The sequence below is a fragment of the Ptychodera flava genome, chromosome 16 (assembly GCF_041260155.1).
Source record: "Ptychodera flava strain L36383 chromosome 16, AS_Pfla_20210202, whole genome shotgun sequence".
Classification (NCBI taxonomy): Eukaryota; Metazoa; Hemichordata; class Enteropneusta; family Ptychoderidae; genus Ptychodera; species Ptychodera flava.
The window spans coordinates 35,222,520-35,243,997 of NC_091943.1; the positions used below are offsets into that span (position 1 = coordinate 35,222,520).

A 21,478-nucleotide genomic window follows, 5' to 3' on the forward strand; every position below is an offset into this window, starting at 1 on the left:
AATTTTAAACAAATATCACACCATGGCCCTAATAAGCTTCCGTACTAAGTTTAGGCCTATACTGCAGCCATTTCATTCATCGGTCATCCGATCTTACCGTCGGTTGCTTTGGAAATGAGTGCGAGGTCAAAGGTTAGAAGTAAAAGTGCGGGAACATTGACGCAAAAGCGAAAGTATCAAAATTAGAATGGTAGTCATCTGAACATTTGAGTCGTTGAAAAAAGGAATAAAGCAAGTAAAGATATATGTAGCTGATATAGTCAAGACAAATCTTTAGTCTGTTTTAGGTTAATCATAACAAACTTTCACTTTGCCCACAAACTTTCACTTTGTCTATTCGGGTGCAGCCAACTGGTAAATTTAGTCAGTTTTACGAAATCAAGAGAAAACATGTATAATTTTGCATATTTTTGACCCTGAGCTTATAATTATGAGGGGAAAGTAATGCAGTTCGTGACTGCCCTACCACTAATATATTCGAAAAACATGCCCTCCCACTGAATTGTAATGTTCCACTGCACTCCATATCTGCCCGCCCCCCTATTCCCTACAACAAATTATGCTCCCTACTGCCTTCTCCTCACCACTTACACCGCTTAATCTTCCTAAAGTTCTATCAAGCACACCGTTTCCCATTTCCCTGCCTCTACCTTTATTCCGGCACCTATTACCAGGAATTCTCCCCGTCAACTGTAAAAGCTGAAATTTCTTCCCTATCCACAGTTAAAATCACCTTTCTCCCCGCCCATTGATTACATTTAAATATGACTATCCGCTGAAAACCTGCGCTCAAGCATGTTAGCCGCACCTGTCTATTTCTCCAATTGCACACGTTCTTCGAACGGGCATGGGATGACGTCATGTTGTCATGTGAAATTTCTGAAGATATTTTAAGCTCCAGAAAACGTTAAACCATTACGAGTTCAAACCATGGCGCCAAGAAAGCAACCTCGCCGTTCGAGCAACAAGAAGAACAAGAAGCATGGGAGGAATGAAAACAAAGTAAGTTGCTGTTTTGAAAGTACTGTCCAAAACAAGAACACATTCAAGACTTGAACGAGTTAGAAATGACAGAACATACGGTATACCTTAATCATCAGAGTTCACAGTTGCCTGCTGCATGGACATTTACGACACATCGTTGAATTTTAAAAAAAAATCTAGATCTGCAAACTTCGATGAAGATATATCAAATCTAGTTTAGGAGTCTAAAATCCAATTCCTTTGCCTATTAGCTATGAACCGTTCATGAATCACCATAACAGCAGTACAATGACTTCCCGCCAAAATGGGAAAGCGGAATGTTGGCACACGATTTGTAACTTACGATCAAATGATTTCATAAAAATGATTTAAGTTGGTAATATTCAGATCCATACCATGCCGTACTCGGATAGAACTAGCTTCCCGCCAAAATATTTGAAAGTGTTATCTACTCTATAGATCTGGGCGCACTATTAAAATAATCTCGAAACATGTTCGCCCCTGTATTGAAATGTTAAAACTTCTACATTTAGGAATAATCGACTTCTCCGGAATACCCTCGTGAAAAATGACAGGTTAAATACACCGTGTTCTTTTCTTTGGGACATCTTGATATACCTCAGTGTCATAAAAAACTGTCTATAATTAACATGTTGGTGTGTTCTTTCTGTGAATCGGGTCAAGTCCGTCAAGTTGAAATATACCCCTACCTTCTAGAACATTGTTTTGCCGCCTTTGCCCCTTGTCGTTGCCCGCCATACTGTGTAGAGGACGAACGTGACACATGCACTATCATCTATCATGGTCATGCGTCACAAAATTTGGCATCTCGCAGTTCGCTTACTTTCTTTCAAAAAATATGCCCCCCCCCAAAAAAAAAAAAAAACCAAAACAAAAACAAACCCAACCCATCTGGATTACCCAAAGAAAATTGCCATGATAACCTCAATGAATCGACGTATAGTGCTTTGAATAAAATGGTGAACTTGCAAGGAAGGTGTTAGTGGCACTACGCCTGTCACTCGTCAAAAGTACAATCCTTCCATTCATGGGGAATGTACATGTGTCGGCGCATGTAACAAAACCTCGCGCCAACCGGTAGCTTACATGTACGTGCACGTTTCCCGCCAGTGACAACACATTTTCTTCATGAAGGTGGTACTCTCGGTGTTTACACAAGACACATACCCATAGCCTTTCAACCATGACCTGTTACAAACCCAATATCTAAAAATATTAGTCTTACTCGAACCCATGACCCGCCGTACTAGAACCCAATCACAGGTGAAACAACTTCGAACACATAGCCCTCGAGCTTTCTATTGATCTATGTTATAAGAAAGGTAATTCAATGAACAGGATACGATGCTTATTTGTTTAGAGTAAGACTTATTTAGGTAATGAATAGACCCGAGGAAAGGACTCTGGGGAAAGTCCCGGTAAAATGAAAGGCAAAAGAGAAGAAACAGGAAAGACGGTTACGTCAATTCAATATTAATATCCAAGTTTACTATATAAACACTTCTTGTTTATTTCTAAACAATATTTTCTTAAATGTTCAATGGGATGAGCAATAGTTTGAGTAGAAATCCCACTGTAAAATGAAAATACAACGCTGAATTTCAAGAATCAAACAAGCATGACAGCGAAAGATTCATCTTCTGTCAGTATATTATACTCTGTGGTGATTACATATGCCAACATCATAACAGAAGTATGTTTAGTATTTCAACTCGACCACAAAATAAGGAAGCCGAGCATAGCCTGTTGTTGATTGTTTTTTCCGAACAAGTGATAGGATTGTTCTGTTGTACAAATTCTGTCAGCTAGACTTTGGAAATATCCGTTGATTTCAGGAAGGTTCAGTATTCTCCTAATGCAACAGTCTTTAACAACGTTGAAATTGATATTATAGGGAAAAACAGGCTGTAGTTCTGAATTGAAAGAAATTACAATTGACATCTGTAACTAAGCAATGAAACAGATTCTACTTTAAGGCAACTATAAGAAGTCGATGTTTTAACTTAGCACTTTCATTCCCATGTCTTTTCGTCTGCTGTATGGTATTTTAAACGACGGGAGAAACACCAACAGAATGACTACAACTGTTCAGACTGCTAAAAATTAAACTTTGAAACAGATTTCCTTTCACTCTCTAATGAGAAAAACGCAACTTATGGAAGTGAAAATCAACTTCTCAAAAGCGCAACTTGTGGAAAAGGAAATCAACTTAAAAGTTCATGTTCTGATTTTTTAATTATTTTTGTTCTATCTCTTCAATCATAAACAGTAGAAATCTTTGGTTGAATGCGATGTCTTGTTCTACTCCCCAAATAATGCAAAGTGCTCGTTTGTAAATCTGTCATCGAAGGCTGCTGTGTGTAACATCTGATTTTGTTGTCAACTCAAAATTGTACAAAATGTGTTGCATTTGCAGGGCAAATTCTTCGTGTATTTATCTTTCATATAAAAACACAACGGAAATATTACCAAACGCTACAGTATAGTGTTTCATACCATTTTGCAGTGCTTTTGTCTCCATTGTTCGTTTGTTGCTTTCCTTTATCTTCTTCCGCAGTTACCTTTTACCATTTCACTATAAACCTATGGATCTCTGTTTTTACGCTCCCATATATGCATATGTATATATACAAATGGAAGGTATTCGTATAAGGTGGCAAAATGGCGTCTGTGTGTATATATGTAAGTATGTATGTATGTCTGTTAGTCCTCCACATCAAAAAACTCCTAAACCGTAGCACCTACTGTCTTAGTATTTGGTGTACAGGTGCACCTAGGGGTGGAGATGTGAATTTGTTCAAATGAACATGTCAGTGCCAAAAATATGCAAATGAGGGAAAAAAAAGGAAAAATCCTGCAAATGGCTAAACTCAGTAAGCATTGGTCAGATTTGGTCGAAACTTAATATGCAGATTTGTTTAGGTATTTTAAATTATGTGTGCAAAATTGGGATGAAATTTGCATGTTTGTATTTTTAGGGTATTTTTTTCCATTTTTAGTCAAAAAATCATGTTCTCTGAAATCGCTCGTCTGATTACTATGAAACTTAATATTCATGTTCCTCAGAATGACCTCAGTCATGCTTGTACAAATTGTATTGATATTGTCATATTTGTAATTTTGGGGCAATTTTCCCAATTTTTGATAAAAATTTTTTAAATCCAAAAACTGCTGATTTCATAACTTTGATACATGTATTTGGTAAAAAGGTATCTAAGACTAATCACAATATAATGTATTGAAGGTATTTTGAAACTGGCAATTTTTTTTTATTTTTGGGGCAATTTTTGCCTTTTTTGGTCAAAAATTTTTCTCCTAAAACTTCTGATCTGGTAGCTTTGATATCTAGTGTACAGGTTCCTAGGGTTTATGTTAATTAGATATATTTAAAATTAGGATGAAATCTGCAATTTTGTATTTTGGAGGGCAATTTTTCTCATTTTTGGTCAAAAAATTTGTTTCTCAAAATTTACCAGTATGATTGCTTTGATATTTGGTAAACTGGTCCTTAGGGTTTGTTAATAAGATATATTGAAATTAAGTTGAAATCCGGAATTTTGAATTTTTGGGGCAACTTTGCGAAACTTTCAGTTTTACTGGTATATCTTTCATTTTGTATTTTTAAGATTTTTTTTTGGTAATTTTATACCTACTGAAACTAAGAATATATAATGTGGCGATTTAGTAAGCATTTGATATGGTAAACTGTATTTGGTGTTGAAATGTGGTAAAAAAATCCTGGCAGATTTTGAAAAAATTCCAACAAATGCAATAAAAAATTCAGCCAGAGAAGGTTTGACAAAAAGAAAAGGTGGGAGAGTGGGAAAAAGAATGTACAATGGATCGAATAAAAAGATAATGTACCTCATCGATCTTCCAGACACCATCCCTTATCAAATGGTCCACCCCGATGTATTTTTGTGCACAATTAACCATGCAGTGTATTTTAGTTTAAGATGTCAAGTTAGGTAAGGATTTGAAAGGAATAGTCAAGTTCACCACAGTTTAACTTTATCTCTTGTGTCATCATCCTTGTGTAATTGGTTAAGTTTAAGTTGTTCCAGATGTGGATACACCAGCTGTTCTGGAAGAAAACAATGTTTACTTTTTCCTGTAGGGTTTCTGAGTTGATGATTGTATCATCTCCATGTATCTGGTGTATGGGCAAAGTGTAAACATTGGTTGCATGTTATGTATTTCAGTCTATGTCAAATATTGTAAATGAAAAATCAAGAACAGTTTACTGTGTGCTTGTAAAAGATAACATATTTGTCAATACATAAACTGCCTTGCAGATTGATTGTCTTAAATATTATCACAGAAGTAGAAAAGGAAAAGAAACTAATCAAATTGCTGTAACATATTCACTCTCAGTGCCTGTATAGGCCTATACTTATCTATTTTATCATTACATTCAGCTGTTTGTTATATCTTTATCACTCTCCATGGGCCAAGGCACACTTGGGGTCAATGTCATCACTCTGTGCCAGTCTGTGTATGTCAGTCTGTCTGTATGTACGTATGTCAATGTTTCATACAATTGTTGACTTGTTTTGATAACTATATGGGAGCGAACAGTGATGTTGTCACTATATTTTGATAATTGTGAGTGGTGTTTGCGTAAGTTTGTGAATATCACATTTTTATTTCCGAATCTAATCTGATCTAATCTAATGAAAGATCTAGTTCTGTGGATAAAAACGGCTGCTAACTGTCACCCTTCTTACATTTTCAGAGGACAGCAAAGACAGCCGCTCAAATCTATAAAATGAAGGATCCCCATGTATTCGAAAAGCATGTCTATGAACAGTCTGAGGTGGCCTTTCCAGACTACAAGGTCAATAAACAGGTAACAATAGGAAAAGTCAGAGTGGACATAAAGATGGACAATCGAAAGAAGAAACAAACTATCATAATTGAAACAAAATACTATAAGAGTGATCTTGGCAAGGAGGAAGTGGATCAAGTTATTGATTACATTGAGCAGGCAAAGGCTGTTGGAGGCATCATGGTGGTCCTCAAGGACACGAATATTGACGAGGGGAATGAAAAGTTGATGAAAAAGAGCAGGATCAAACTGGTCAGAGCCAATTACCACCTGAGGGCTAATCTCAAGAAAGCTGAAGCTGACCTGACAGAAGAGTGAAAGAACAATATCATTACCGTGTGTTGTTCAATATTATATCAGTGTTGTTGATCTCTTTAATCATGGCGAGGAAATTTATGAGTACATTCTAAAATAGAAGATTGAATAAATTTATACCATGTCCTGATTTTTCATGACTTTTTTCAACGTTTTGGTGGTATTTAGCGATTTTGGGGCGAATTAGAACAAGAACAAGAACATGTAATTTGTATTTTCAAATACAAATATGTGAAATAAATTTAAGATAGCTTTAAAAGTGGTATAATTTGTTCACCTTAATCGCGGCTCTGCCACTCTCTATATAATGCCTTATGGTATAGTCCTATTACTTTGATCGTCTCTATTGTTCAGTGTCCAGTCCTTGAAAATGACCCCTCCTTTTGTTTTTTCAAGATTGATTCATAAATAAACCAAGTCACTCACACTTGCGGACCAAAGAAAGTCATCCTACTTGAAATCGGGAATGGGAAAATCGGAATTATTGTTTAATAGCTTATTGGTAATCTGGTCACAACAACATTTTAAGATTACTATCCTTTCTTGCTTCGACATGTGAAGAGAATCGCAAAAGAGGTGTCATTACAATGTCGCAGCCAGGAACCTTAAACCACGGGGACAACAGTGTCCTACTATTGTTTATATTTGGGGGAACATTTTGCACATTTTGGAGATAAATGCGTCAGTTGTCAATCGAAATTTGTATTATTTTTGAACACAAATTCAAGCTACCAGGACCACGTCGCTATGCTTAATTTCAGGCAATTGTAACAACATGATAGCGTATCTGCCTCTAAGCAGATAGAGCTCAGTCGGACTACAACCAAGCGCAGCGTTTTAATTACTTTTAATCGCCAAAATGTTGATTCACTGTAAATTGTGGTATGTGAGGAAACTATGAATATAGTTTTACAATACAAAACTAGCTAAATCTGTGCTTTTTTAAATGTTTGACTATTACTATAGTAAATGTACATAATGAGAATATTGAGTTGAAAGAGCAATTTTCATCCTTAGGCCCATAGCGTGCAAAGGGTTGATGGATCAAATCTGATGCTTTTTTGGGGATGTCATATTTTACAATTGATGAATTTGGGGAATCAAATTTTTAGAAATTTAATTTTGAGGGGGTCGCTGTTTGCATTTCATTTGTCGTATAACTTCCACCGACCCCCTTCCCGTAAAAAACGAATGCTCCCCAACTTCATAAAAATCGGTATAATCAACATCATGAGCAATGTTCATCATGTTTACACAATTAAAAAGGTTAAGTACGCAAAGTAGTAATTCGCTGCATTATCATTGAATTATCACTCCATGTAGCAAGTTTAATTGCCTTTGTTCGAGTCCTCCAAATTTTATATGCCAAATCGTAAAACCGTATTAAATATGCAAATTACCGATTAGCTTAGTACGTAAAAATGTGAGTTGTCTTCACGACTTCTATAGCATTGTCTCGTCAAAATATATAGCAAGTTTCTTCAACTTCTGGCCGAGTCTTCCAGTTAAATTTCACTAATAAGTTAAGATATGAGATCGGCAGGCGGTATGTGAACAGTGGCATCCAAAAGATAGCGGAACAAATTGGCTGATAGATGAAGACGTGGCACAGCGATTTCAACGTCAGCGTGACGTCGACAGAAAGACTCGTCAAGAAATTTACCGATGTCATTCTTACTGGTCGAGAACTTGTCGTTGGTGTAACAGGCGGGTCGATTTCGACAGGGATGGGCGTTGGGAAGCAAGATCTTTACCAGCATCGGAGACGATATCTGTGACCAGGTCAAAGCGGGAAACTACATTGATTTACTGAGTCCCTTAGATAAATCTCATCCCGGTGTTAAAATGCATGACCTATAGTGGCTCTCTTCTTATTTGAGACGATATCTCAGTGTGAGTTGCGAACGAGTTATTTAGTCATGGCGATAAGCCTCCGCGTTAGTGATCGGTAGAAAAATTATTGAAGGGGATTATTGGGAAGGAAATTAATAGACTCTTTTTAAATGCAGAGATGGCGAGGGTAAAGTAATAGACTCACACACAACACGGGTAAGATTTGTATAATTAAAAGGTTCAATACATAACAATGATAGCCTCTATAGACGAATATTGTTTTTCAATTGCAAGACTGGGTGGTGAAAGTCAAAGAAAGATCACTGACGACGGCATATAAATGTATTTACGAGTTGAGAGAGAGAGAGAGAGAGAGAGAGAGAGAGAGAGCTCATTTAGTGTTGGACTTCTTGAATGCGAATCATCGATGAATGGTTATAAACACAATGCAACGGTACGGTGAGTATCTCCCGGGCTTCAAAACCTTACAAGTTTGCTGTCCACCAAAAGTTCAAGTCTGCCTTTCTCTCTGATGAGTTATTTGTAACAATTTTCCTCTTCACAGACTTCCATAGGACAGAATCTCAATTTTTGGTGAGTTCATGAATGTTGAAAGGGGTCGTCGATCACAAAAGCTGTCGCACTTGAAAAGTGATGACTTGGTTTTGGTGTCACACCTCCCCCTCAAAAACCTTCTTGCTGCGAAATTGTTTCAGGTAAACTAAGTCGTTTTTTAAGTATTGAGAATACCAACCTGCCTTCAACGCATATGTCGTGCAAAATCTAAACATGACTATAAAGATAAACCACACACTTCGGATACACCCCATCACACACCTTAGATAAATTTGTTTAGATTTTGTTAAAGCAGAATCCTTGTTGCGCGCAAAAATAAAAAAAATCGAGGAAACCACTAATAAGGAATTATATTGCTAGTGCGTCGATCAGCTTTTATGATGGAGGCCTATCGGCTGCGTTCACAAATAACAGTTGGGGCGGGGGTGGTCGGAGGAATCGCAATTGAAATCTTATTTTTTAGATCCCCCTCGATACCCTCAAAAATGTTCAAGTCCCCTCAACTATATGATCAAAAATTTTAAAGCCCCCCCCTCAATTTTCATGTAGCCGTGCATTTATTAGGGATGCACACAAAGAAAAAATCAACATGTTTTAGGCAGTTCTGCTCGCAGATGTTCAACAAAATTTGTTATTAGCAGTTTGTAGAGCCATTTTTCCTAAGGCAAGTTCTTAAAGGGACAAAGTCGGCCACTTTTCATGAATTTTGTTTGATGCAAGATACTTCTTATATTGTTTGACATGTTGAAAGATATTGAATAAATGGGTGACCATGCATCGCGAAAATGAATTAATTAATCAATTTTCGCGATGGTTTAATGTATCGTGTCTAAACCGGGTCGAATATATGCATGGTCACCCATTCATCCAGTATCTTTCAACATGTCAAACAAAATAAGTAGTATCTCGTATCAAACAAAATTCATGAAAAATGACCGACTTTGCCTCTTTAAATCGATTCATATTGAACATTCATATTTTTTTTACAAAAATTCATAAATTTTTAGATTTTTTCGAGACAAAAGTAATGAAATGCAACAAAATGGTTCCACATCTTTTTAATTATAATTATTACTAACATTAGAACAATTGGATAATATTAAAATGTTATTCAATTTTCATTAGAATACCCATCAAATCTTGGAATCGTAAAAAGGGAACCCAAAACTTTTAAGGGGTCCCCCTTTTAGGCAGAGCAAAATTTTCAAGTCCCCCTCTACTACCCCCAAAATTTTCGAATCCCCTGAATTCCTCCAGCCCTCTCCCTAACTGTTTTTTGTGAACGCAGCCTAACTAGATTTTCTCAGCGAAAGTTATACTTCAATATCACAGTCTGCTACACGCCGGGACCAGCAGGGACCACGTTTCTTTCGTTTTCACGAACGCGAAGACGCAAGCGAAAATCGGTTCTGATTCAGATTCTGGATATCGGATATTTTATTCACGTACGTGTGCGCCGACTCGATGACCTGACCCGTCAATGTCCCTACACACGTGAATTCCCCACCCAGCTGCTGGCTAGTGCATTGCCTTACCTTACGATAACTATGCGTGAAGTCAAAGTAGTGTTGCCTCAAGATAATGGGAAGAAGTAAGAAAAGTCAAGCTAAGAAGAGGGAAAAACAAAAGAAAGTTACAGGTAGGAGAAACGTCTCGCGGGCGTGTTCGAGTCGCATATTTCGTTTGAGTCATTAAGCTTACTACATGTCCACGTTTTCCATAGCAAGTACTTGTGGCCTAGTCTGCTATGTACATGTACGATGCTGTGTGTTCCCGGCTACGGCCACCAGGGTTGTAGAGTAGAGAAACTCTACTGTCTACGGTTTTCTCCACAGGTGCGCGACACGTCGCTCGCGATCGGTACTGATTCACTCTTTACTGTGCAGTGAATCAGTTCGATCGCGAATAGCTCTGCATGGCAGGGCTGTGTGTTACCGGCGTTACACGGCCTCCCACCACAGGGAGGCCGTGTAACGCCGGTAACACACAGCCCTGCCATGCAGAGCTAGATCGCGAAGCGATTGTGTTGCGTGCCTGTGGTTTTCTCTACCTTTTTCAAAATACGATGGATGCCTCCGTAAATTTTGCTTTCGTATGATAATCCATGGATGTAAACATCCATGGACAATCGGCCCTGAGCACCGTGTTTGATCATGTACAAAATATCTGCTGAAACAGCTGCTGTTTTTATAATACAGCAGTTTTCTCAATAAAGATGGTCGACTGCAGATCGCCGGAGGGTTCTCTCATAACTTCCGACAACGCTTTGGGTTGTCTGAATCGTGACAACGAGAGAGTGGTGATGAACCGGAAACAACTATACTCGTAGAAATACTGAACGAGTGTTTTGTATTGTGTAATTGTGCTGTCTCGACTCACAGATAATGAATGATGTTTGTGAGCTTATCTAGAACAAGATACTCTATGACACCTTATTCATTAAAGTGAGTGCTTCCACAACATAGAGGGGATGCACAGGGCACTTAGTAACAAATGTGTATGTGTAGTATGCGCCTTGAAAGTGAAAGACTTAAACTTTTGCTCAAACTTTCCTCAAGGAATCCTTCAACACTTCTCTCCCAAAATCAAGAATAAAAGTCGGGGTCACCGTGCAAATTTTGGTACCAGAGAGACAAATTACCTAAGATTTACCGATATTTGACATTCAAAATGGCTGCCATCCCTGTATTAACTCTACGGAGAAAAATGAAATTTTTGATTTTCGAAAAACAGAGACAATAAAAATGTGTTTTTTTTTCACCAAGATCTTGAAAATGTGCCCTCACGAGGGGTAAATCAGAAAAGAATTGTAAAAGTTTGAGAGTCTAAATATCTGTCCCCGACACTGTATTTTCTTGACACATTGGGATCTGCATTGTTTGTATGCAGAACTGAAGAAGAAGAAACTGAAAGAGAAAAAAACAGACAGAGGTGGTGCCAGTAAGGAGAATACCCGTGTCCAAACAGAACCAGCAAAAACCAGACCCAGTACTGGTGTTTCTAAGTATACTGTTGAACAATTATTGCAAAAGGTATTTAGTGTATAACTTTTAAGAATCCACACACTACATACATGCAGGTATTGTACATATGGTATGCAAGAACAATTTCAATGACAACGAAGAAGAAAGTAAATGATACAAAAATTCAAATGTTAAATAGATCAAAAATCAAAAAGCAAGGATAATGCTAACAGAACCAGGATTCAATGATCACTTAAAGTCACTGATTGCTGTCGCAAAAATGTGCATTGACTCTAGTTCACTCTATAGAAGTTTTTTGTGCTCATATTATTCTGATGCACCTTGTACATATGGTATGGTCTGTATTGTTTTGGTATGCAAACTGAAATTCGGAATCCAATTTTTCCATCAATCATGTGAATCAACCAGTCAAACATGCTCAATGAATTTTGTTCAGAATTGCCCCTATAATTTCAATGTAGAAAATTTACAGTGAATGTTCTCATGTAAATCCATAATAATATACCATTATGTTGGGTCATTTAGGATCATGAAAATGGTAAGTTCTCCATTTTCTGGATTACTGTTTAGATACTATGTTTCACTGAATCATAATATTTCATTTCTTCTGTAGGCTGAAGAATACATAGATACCCTTGACTATGAATTGGCATTGAAATTTTGCCAGAGAGCTCTGGAAGTTGATGAAAATAGAGTTCAGGCACTGGAAACAGCAGGAACTGTTTACATTGAACTCGGAGATGCAGAAAGTGCTCTAAAAATATCCTTTGATAATGATGACCCATGTTGAAGATGAGTTAGAAAGCATTAGATGTGTTTGGTATGCATGTCACAATGATATTTACCATAGGTTTTCCTGAAGTAAGGCAAAATCAATGATGGTGATAGGCAGATAATGGTGCTTTTATATACTTTCTTGTTCCCTGTAGAACACACTGAATTCAAATGGTTTAAACTAAATGTATTGTATCTGGAATTGGTATCTGAAGGGCCAGTGATGCTGACATTTGGTGACTTTTCATAATTTTTATTCCATGTCCATTGCAAGTTCTTATTCTATTCCCAAGTATGTTGAAACACCTACTATTTTGCTTGTCAGTATAGCACCTGTAAAATGCTTTGTTGTTTACATTTGAATTTTAATCTGGATTAGAATTAATATATCAACAATATCAATGCAGTTTACACATGTACAGGCAGAGTTGACAACCAGAATACAATGTATATCAACATGGTTTTGGGAGTAGAACAAGAAATTATGGTTAACATTAAAAACACAAATATTGAAAAATTATCAAAAGTGAGCAGTGTAACTCAAGTTGTTTTTTAAAGTAAGAAACATGTATTAAAGCCACTTTGCACTGTGATCTTGCTATTGGTGCAATCTTAACCTCTCTAATAACCAAGTTAGATGCCTCAAAGAAACAAAATTCATTTTCTCATTGGATGACTGGGAGGTAACGCATGCCTGTCAATGTACACCAGCAGTGGTCACTTTCTATTGTAAACATAGATTGCATTGAACAAGACCACTCTTCATTTATATAACTTGGGTTTATTCCTTAGCTGTAACCACTATTTTAACAGAGCAGTCACACTGAGCCCTAACAATGGGTTTTCCAAGTATATGTATCTTGGTCAGCTGAATGAAGGAAAACAAGCCATAGAATGTTTTCAAAAGGGTGTTGAACTCATGTTGAAGGACAGAGAAGATGGAAAAGAGGTAAGGGTTAACTATTTGGCATATCTGGACTAATAGCAAAAACAGCCAACTGTTGTTAAACTTTTTCTGGTGTTAAACTTTTTTTCTGCTGTTTTACAAATTTGCGGTCCTCAAACCGCTTGGACTTACTAAATGATTATGTTTAATCAACTATTGGATTGAGCTTTCTGTACTATCAATTTCCACAGTAGATTAACCTTAAACCTGCGCAATTTCTAGTGTTGTTAACAAAATACTATGCAATCACAAATCTCTTCTGTCAATGTTAGCTTGGTCTGACTGCCGAAAACTTCTCTAATTGTTGTTTTGGTATATTGGGAAAGAAATCCTTTCATATCAACACAATGTCTTGTGTGCCAGTTTTCTTTTTGTTTGAACATTTCTTCCTTGTGCCTTAAATTGTTGCAGTAATGTTGGATTGTGTCATTTACATTACATGTAGTTTGCTGCATATTAATTAGCTTATGCTGCAATGCCAGAGTGTTTTCCAAGCTAAAGTGATGTACCTCTGACTTGAAGTTCCCTTTGATGTTAGAAAATTTATTACCAGTACCGATAGATACAAGTATACTATACACTATATAGGACTGGTATATGGAAATTTCAAGAAATTCCTACCTTTAGTGAAAGTGTTTGTTAGTCAGGTGGCACACTGTATTAGACTATCCATTCTAAACATTCTTGTGAGCTTTGACCACAATGCACTCTCTGAATCTGCAAGGGGAGGAAGGTTAGGCCAAAGTAATTAAATTCTTTGTTTTGCGTCCCAACCCGCTTAGGTTTTTAAGGTTTTCATAAAAAACACACACAGTGTATTTGAATAGGAAATTTTAGGACATGGCCGCTTAGCTTTTCTGAACTAAAATTTTGTTACAATTTTTTATTTGCTGCAATCAAATTACATTGTGTTAATTTTCTTGTGTGTGTTTTTCAGCCGCTTAGACGCATACCTTTTCCCATTTAGAGTGGACGCAAAACAAAGAATTTACTTACTTTGGCCTTATTTGACTCTACACAGAAGGATTCTTTCCAAAACGGCAATAGAGGGCGCTGTATTGTACAGAGTGTACCCAGTAAAATGTAGTCTAACCAATTGTGTTTCTCACAAGGTCAATACAAAAGCAGCCCAATTTTTTTCTTTTGTGTTGTCAAGTGTATACGGAAGATGAGTTAATAACCAATTCAATAATTGATGTTGTAGGCATTGTAGACTTGGTTGTGATTATGTAATTTGTAAATATACGTGTATTTTCATAGAATATGAGAGCTACAGTGTCAGTTGTAGTTAGAAGTAAGAAAATATAATTTCAGATTACCTGCTCTTGCAGTCCTCCACTACATTAAAAATATGTAAGATATGTGTTTTCTTGGCAATAGAAATCCTAAATTTGAATCATTTTCAATCAATTTGATACAGTTTATTACTGTCAATTATATAGCTTTGTATATAGCTGTATACGTGGAGTCCACTATTTGTCCTCCAAATTTGGTGACAGCAGGCACTATCTAGCCATTTTTGAATGTCAGATATACACACCTTCAATTATTGCAGGCACTTGAAGGAGCCTGTGCGAATCCAGAAGAAACAACAACAGTCTCTGATCGTGATATCTCTAGGGCGTACTGCTCCATGGCGGAGATCTACCTTACAGACTCATGGTAAGTGAATTGGTGTGTTCTGTTCATGCAGTTCAATTCATTTCACCAGATCATTCAGTGATGTTGTCACACTTACTCAGACTTTGCATTTACCAATGAAAGTGTAATTTATAAACATATTGAGCGTGTATGTCCTACATGTATACTTCTACAGTGTATGTATACTTTTACATATGGACAATCTTCCCCATTCTCACATTCCTTGATGCCATTGGCTCCTTGGTATCTCCCATAAATGTTTAAACTAAACATTGCAAGTTGTGCAGTGGGGTCAAATATGAAGTAGAGAGATTTCAACTATCGACAGAGATGTACATGTATGAGCATACACTGTACACGGATATACCATACTGTAGTGTACTGTAGACGCATGTCATGTGTTATAAAGCTTGCTATGCCAAGTGATGCATTTACAGTTGTATTTCACACCATACAGGTGTTGTTTTCTATACTACATGTATACTGACTTTTGAGTGAGAGTTCTTGTGCAGTGTTCGAAATTTTGTTTTTACTGCCAACAATCTGAGCCAAGCATGAGATTTCTTTCCTCGTGTTTTTGAACTTCACATTTGTTTGCATTTACAGTTTTGAAGAGGATGCGGAGCAGCATTGCAAAGACTGTTTAGACAAAGCCATTGAAGCAGACACAGACAATGCGGAGGCCCATCAACTACTTGCAAGTTATCTTCTCAGTATAAACAACCCTGAGGTAATATGACATGCATGTTCATATGATCATCCAACTGTTAAACCCAAGTTGTTGGGACCAGATTGTGTGTTTCTGTGAAAACAAAATCAATGATGTTTACAGTGATTAAATGACAATTTACATGTACGATGGGTACCCCATGGCCATGATTGAGATAGTACCTGATACTGCTATTTGTCAGTGATTCCCTTCACAGTGGCTAATTGTATGATATACTATCCCAATCCTGACTGTAGGGAGCTGAAACATGTCATGTCATCCCAAGCGCCATTGATTTTGTTTTGTCATAACATAGACTTAAAACTGCATCATCTTGGTTTTAATCAGCGGAGAGAAGACCATGGGTGTGACAAAAACAGAATTATCATTTACTGTAAAATAAATTTGTATACAAACCATTCAAACTCATAGTGAAATCATTCCAGAATGTAAATTACACTTTGCATGTTAATGCATTCAGTTGTTCAGTAAGAAGAGCGGGGGTCTATAGTATGCATCATTGTTTACAGTGATCAACATAACACACCATGTCATAACTGGTTAAATCAATATTGCATGAGTCTTGAACAAATTAACCATCCTTCAAATTTGATAAAATAACTGTGAGCCACATAACACTGCTAATAGAATGGTTGTTTACTCATTATAATGAATTATTAATGAAAACCAGGTGAATTCAAAACATGCATGTATATAGCTACAACTGTTTTACCTTTAATTGTGTTCTATCCAGTATAACATGTATATCAGTGTTTCTAACAGTATACACATTGAGATTTTGATGAGTTCAGGACATACTAAACTGGTCAAAACAGAGTGGTATACTGTTGCTGCGATTGGTTTCTTGCTATTATATTGTATCAGTATATTGTAGTTACATGTGTGGCATGGAATGTCAAAAAAAGAGGATTTTTGCAGCTGCGGAGAACTTGCATGTGTTCCAACTGTGCTATATTGCGAATATATCATGGTTATTTTCACGTCTTGACCAATCAGATCCCTGTATTTGCACCATCAATATACTTGTCCAGTTCACTGTATCTGTGCACTCACTATCACTCTTGCATATTTGTCGCAAACTAGTCAACATCTTGTTGTATACTAGTACCTGTTGCTGGGATGATTTACTTCTATGACATCATCCTTGTAGATAATGGGTAAGTTCTGTTATATAAGTATCTGCGGTATCTACTTGATGTACAGATACAGAAAAAAGAACTTTAAAAAATAATGTGACATTTCATGAAAAGTTTGTTTTCTTTGTATCCTTTTTTTCCTCTAGGATGCAAAAACAGCTATTGAAAAAAGTTTATCGTTATGGTTACCACAGTGGCGTGAGCATTTGGAGAAATCTGAAGTTTCTGAAGCATTTGAGTTGTGCCCACTCAGTTATGAAGTCAGGATATCCACCGCTAAAATACTGATTGAGTTGCAGTTATTCCTGGTGAGTAATTTATGATATTTGAGCTGAAAATAACCACCGATTCTGATGAAAATATTTTTTGTCAAAATTCTGATGAAAATATATTTAGTAATAAATTTTCGATTTTTCATCAAAGATTTAAGAAAGTGACATCATAGGTTTCTGTTATGATTTTATAAGTCTATGAAAGGAGCAGACCAAAGGTGATTTTGATATTTTGAGTCTGAGTATCTATCCATGAGGTGAACTGAGAAGAGATTTACGTGTTTGCCCTGATTCCCTCCTCCCTGGTATGTTACTGTAGATAAACTTTACCTCACTTTCAATGATGTACTGTTTAAAAGAACAAGGATTCAACACTACCAGCATGTTCCTTGAAACAATGAAAGTCTCATATGCCTACTCTGTTTGAAATGAAGCAGCCGTAATTATGTTTTGTGTGTAGGCAATTTTCTTCCATGCACGTGTTTACACAGAAGGGAAAGATGATCATTTATATAGATGTGGAGAAGATATGATGCTGTCAGGCAATGACACATCCACTCTTAGGTTAAAGTAGTAATCTTTTTTCGATAATTTCTGTCAACAGGAGGCGATAGAAGTTTAGATGGCCTCCTTGAAGAGGATGATGAAGTAGTCCAGGTGTTGTATCTAATGGGATGGACTTACTATCAAAGTCAACTCAAGAACAACAAGAAAGGAGCTAGTTATTACTTAACCAAAGCACAACAGGTAAGGCATATGGCAGGGCAGTGTAAAAGGGAGTAGCTTTACACAGCTAGACTAGGGGACACTGAGGATCATCCTCGCCATATTGGAATTGAACACTGTCCTAGGGGATACTGTATATACCGGTAATCTACTGAAAGGCATCTCAGACAAACAAATTACAGCAATCTTTGATATACTGCATTCACATTTGACAGGTACACAAATACACTCCTGTTTTCCAATTTAACATTACAAAGAGACTATTTTGATGACCCTATTATAATTACGAAGCTGTTACAAAAAGGTGTAATGGGTCTTTTAAATCTTTGATTCTCAAATGAAATAGTTGTGCTTCTTTCAGTAAAGGGCTATCTGTTTGAAGTGTAGTATTCTTGTTATCACAGATAGAACCTTTGACCATTTTGATATTTTAAGTAGGTCAAAATTCTTGCAAAATGTTGCATTCATTGTATGTATGGTAACCATCGTCTCAGAATCTGTTGAAATATGATATCAAGGATGTTCTGTTTGAGTGTAATATTATCAGAAGACTAATTGAAACTGGAGATGACGAAAGCACCTCACAAAATTAAATTGTGTTTTGACTATGTGGATGGACTGTGTCCTGATTCATGAATATTTCACATTGTTGTATTGGTCTGTACTGAGATGATCAGTTTACTTTGTCAATCTGCATGGCTTCACAAAATGTAACAAAAGATGCTGTCAAATGACATTATACTTTCTACGAAAAGAAGGACATTGCGAAAATCAAGTGTAAAGGCATTACAGCCTTGCAGGCTTGAGTAACAAGTCCACAGTGGGGGCATAACCAGACGATCAAATAACCTGACCTTGCGGTAACGAACAGCAGATGTTGTGATTGTTGAAATGTACAAGGGTTCATTGATTTAGTAGGTCATTAAACTTACCAGACATGTGTATAAACATATTAGTTGAACAACACACTTCCTGTGAAATTGGTCTGAAAAATTACCTGGTCACAATCTTTGCCCATGAGAAACTGGTTTAAACATTTGTTGCAAAGGCACACATGTCTACTTTTTTTCTCATTGTCTTAAAAGCTTGATACTAATGTTTTGATTTTTATATCATATTTGTATACGACAGTTTTGAAAATGACAGCAATTTAACTGAAATTTTGAAAATGACAGCAATTTAACTGAAATCAAATGCCAATCTAAAATTTTCATTTTTATGCACAAGTATAGTTGACTACTCCAGTTATCCTTGTCTGCAAAGCATTTGAAGTTCTCTGCCTGTACACTCAGTATGATTCTGTGACAGCATGTAATCATAAGACTGATTATATTTCTGTGTTGTTGAATAAACGGAACTCTTTCCAATTTCCACTTCAAGAGAAATATTTCCCGACCATGCATGTGTTCAAGCCATGTTGAATTATGGGTAATCTGAAATACTTTACAGTGAGTGACTCATGTGACAATATCAATCAACTGACAAGTTGGATAAGTATTAAAACATAGGAATGTGACGCTCATGGTCACATCTTGCCCTAATTTCCAACTCAAAGGTTTTTGCTTTGAAACTATTGGCTAGATGCAATGTCAGTCAACATCTATGTTGTCACAACATAAACTGATGTTTTAAAAGTGTAACCACTCAATGATCTCAGTTTACTTGTGGTGATATTGAAGGGCAACTACACTTCAGTTAAATTCAAAAAAAATATTGTTTCATTTTCAGGCTGATGTCAATAACATCAATAAGTCCTGTTTTGATTCCAAATATCAGAGCAACACATACTTGATGATGTAAACAGGCGCGGCTGTTAATATGTTGTGCTGTAAAAGTGTAAGAAAATAGATATTTCCAAGAAAAAAAACCCAATAAACTAAGTTAGCCAACAGACACTTCATTGTATTAGATTTTGTTTGACCTTTGAACTTTGCACAGTAGGGTACGTTATCTCTCTTTGAGATGTACAGCTACATGTATTGCTACTGCATTGACAGTGTCCTCTACAATGTAGCATATAGACCAGGTTACATCAATCTGTGTTTTGTTATTGTGGACTTATCACTCAACAAATCTCACTCACTCATCATGTGACAGAATGTTTTTTGTGACATTTCCTGTATTACATGATGTGCAGGTCACAGACATGTGTGGTTCGATAGACAGAGAGGGCCCCCAGATATGTGCACCAAACACATTTATGCAAGGCCTGTAAAGCTCACAAAGGTTTACTATCAAGTTCTTGTGCTGAATGATTGCTATTTTTTGCTCTCCAGATTTTTGTAAAAGTTGGTTGTGATGATGATGAAATGTTGGAACATATTGAAGAGCTGTTGGGTTCTCTTGGTCCATCGGAAGAATTTGATGATGATGATGATGATGATGATGATGATGATGATGAAGATGATAATGATGATGGTGACAATGCTGCCATGGAAACTGATGATGACGATGATAATATAGAGGATAGCAGTAGTGATGATGATGATGATGATGAAACTTCTATGGAGCATTAACAACCCTGTTATCTGAGACATTTTAAAATGACTTTAGTAATAAACTTTGCTGTTTATGGAAACAAATGGTGTATACCGTAGTGTGTTTATAAGTATGGTTGGCCATTCCTGTATACCAGTATACAGGTTGCTAAGAATCATCGCATGTGATTTTCTCATAATAACATATAAAAACACACAATCGGTACAACGATATTTGGCAGGTTAGTCAAAAGACATTACTGTGTTAACATTGTTCTGCAATATAATCCATGTATATACTGGTAAACTAGTCACTTTAATCCTTGTTCGGTACTGAAGATGAACAATAGTATAAGTATTTCAAAATAGTGTAAGAAATCTAATTTGTCATTTTTGCACAGGTTAGAGGGTAGTTGTACCAAAAGCTTCCCTACCCCAGAAACACTCAAGTTCAAGTTTTCTGCATTGAGACTATAATGCTTTCAAAGCAGACAAATTAGCTGCCCGTGAAGCCACTGATAGGAATAGCATGGACTGTACAACCAAGTGAATGGGACATATAGACCATAGTTTGGTCTAAGTCTGAGGATCGCATTCACTTTTAATGAAATTATGAATAAAATATTACAATAGACCACTTTGTTCTTTTAAATATTTATTGGTTCACCAAAAGAGTACAATTTATAAGCAGGTGTACAGTAGTTTCTGTTGTAATGTTCCATGCAACAATGACTTTGTAGCAGGCAAATGTGCGTCATGAAATTTTTAATTATAGTGCAAAAGTGAACTCTGTGACTGAACACTCTTTATGATCCATCATAACTGACCACAAAGTGACACTTTACAAAATCGAAGTTCCAACTTCAAAGCTTCAATTGAGGACCTGTGTTGCCCAAATAGAATGTTCACGTACATGTATTCCCTGTATATACATACAGCTGTACAATACAGAAATTATTGCAGACCAAAGAAATTTTAGAACAATTGTCAGTATTTTGTCCAGGGTTTGTGGTGTCCCATTAACAACATTACTACTGTCCCTTGATGCAGACTGCATGAAAATGCCAATAGGACCATGCTACTGTAAAATCACTTTGAAATCCACCCCAAGGGCCGGTATAAAGTTTACTGGCTGAATACCCTCAACAAAAGCACCGAATTGACTTTTGGTCAGCTGTGACTAGTAGTGGTAAATGTGATATGTATATTGCCATCATCAAGTGTGTCTGTGGTTG

At 36.6% G+C, this 21,478-nt stretch overlaps 2 protein-coding genes across 2 annotated transcripts; both read left to right on the forward strand.

Moving 5' to 3' along the window:
* The first annotated feature begins 846 nt into the window (after positions 1-846).
* On the forward strand, positions 847-6,365 carry LOC139115031 (uncharacterized). Its single transcript, XM_070676941.1, has 2 exons — positions 847-1,002; positions 5,741-6,365. The coding sequence occupies exons 1-2, from the start codon at positions 931-933 to the stop codon at positions 6,149-6,151; spliced, it is 483 nt and encodes a 160-aa protein (XP_070533042.1). The 5' UTR covers positions 847-930; the 3' UTR covers positions 6,152-6,365.
* Positions 6,366-9,997: 3,632 nt separating this feature from the next.
* LOC139114686 (uncharacterized) lies at positions 9,998-20,348 on the forward strand. Its single transcript, XM_070676557.1, has 9 exons — positions 9,998-10,196; positions 11,447-11,589; positions 12,155-12,301; positions 13,118-13,264; positions 14,817-14,923; positions 15,509-15,632; positions 16,915-17,076; positions 17,645-17,787; positions 20,043-20,348. The coding sequence occupies exons 1-8, from the start codon at positions 10,139-10,141 to the stop codon at positions 17,660-17,662; spliced, it is 906 nt and encodes a 301-aa protein (XP_070532658.1). The 5' UTR covers positions 9,998-10,138; the 3' UTR covers positions 17,663-17,787; positions 20,043-20,348.
* The last annotated feature ends 1,130 nt before the right edge of the window (positions 20,349-21,478 follow it).

Coding starts and splice junctions, on each gene's coding strand:
- LOC139115031 (XM_070676941.1), top strand. CDS start 931: ATGGCGCCAAGAAAGCAACCTCGCCGTTCGAGCAACAAGAAGAACAAG. Junction 1,003..5,740: donor ATGGGAGGAATGAAAACAAA/GTAAGTTGCTGT, acceptor TTACATTTTCAG/AGGACAGCAAAGACAGCCGC.
- LOC139114686 (XM_070676557.1), top strand. CDS start 10,139: ATGGGAAGAAGTAAGAAAAGTCAAGCTAAGAAGAGGGAAAAACAAAAG. Junction 10,197..11,446: donor AAAACAAAAGAAAGTTACAG/GTAGGAGAAACG, acceptor GTTTGTATGCAG/AACTGAAGAAGAAGAAACTG. Junction 14,924..15,508: donor ATCTACCTTACAGACTCATG/GTAAGTGAATTG, acceptor TTGCATTTACAG/TTTTGAAGAGGATGCGGAGC.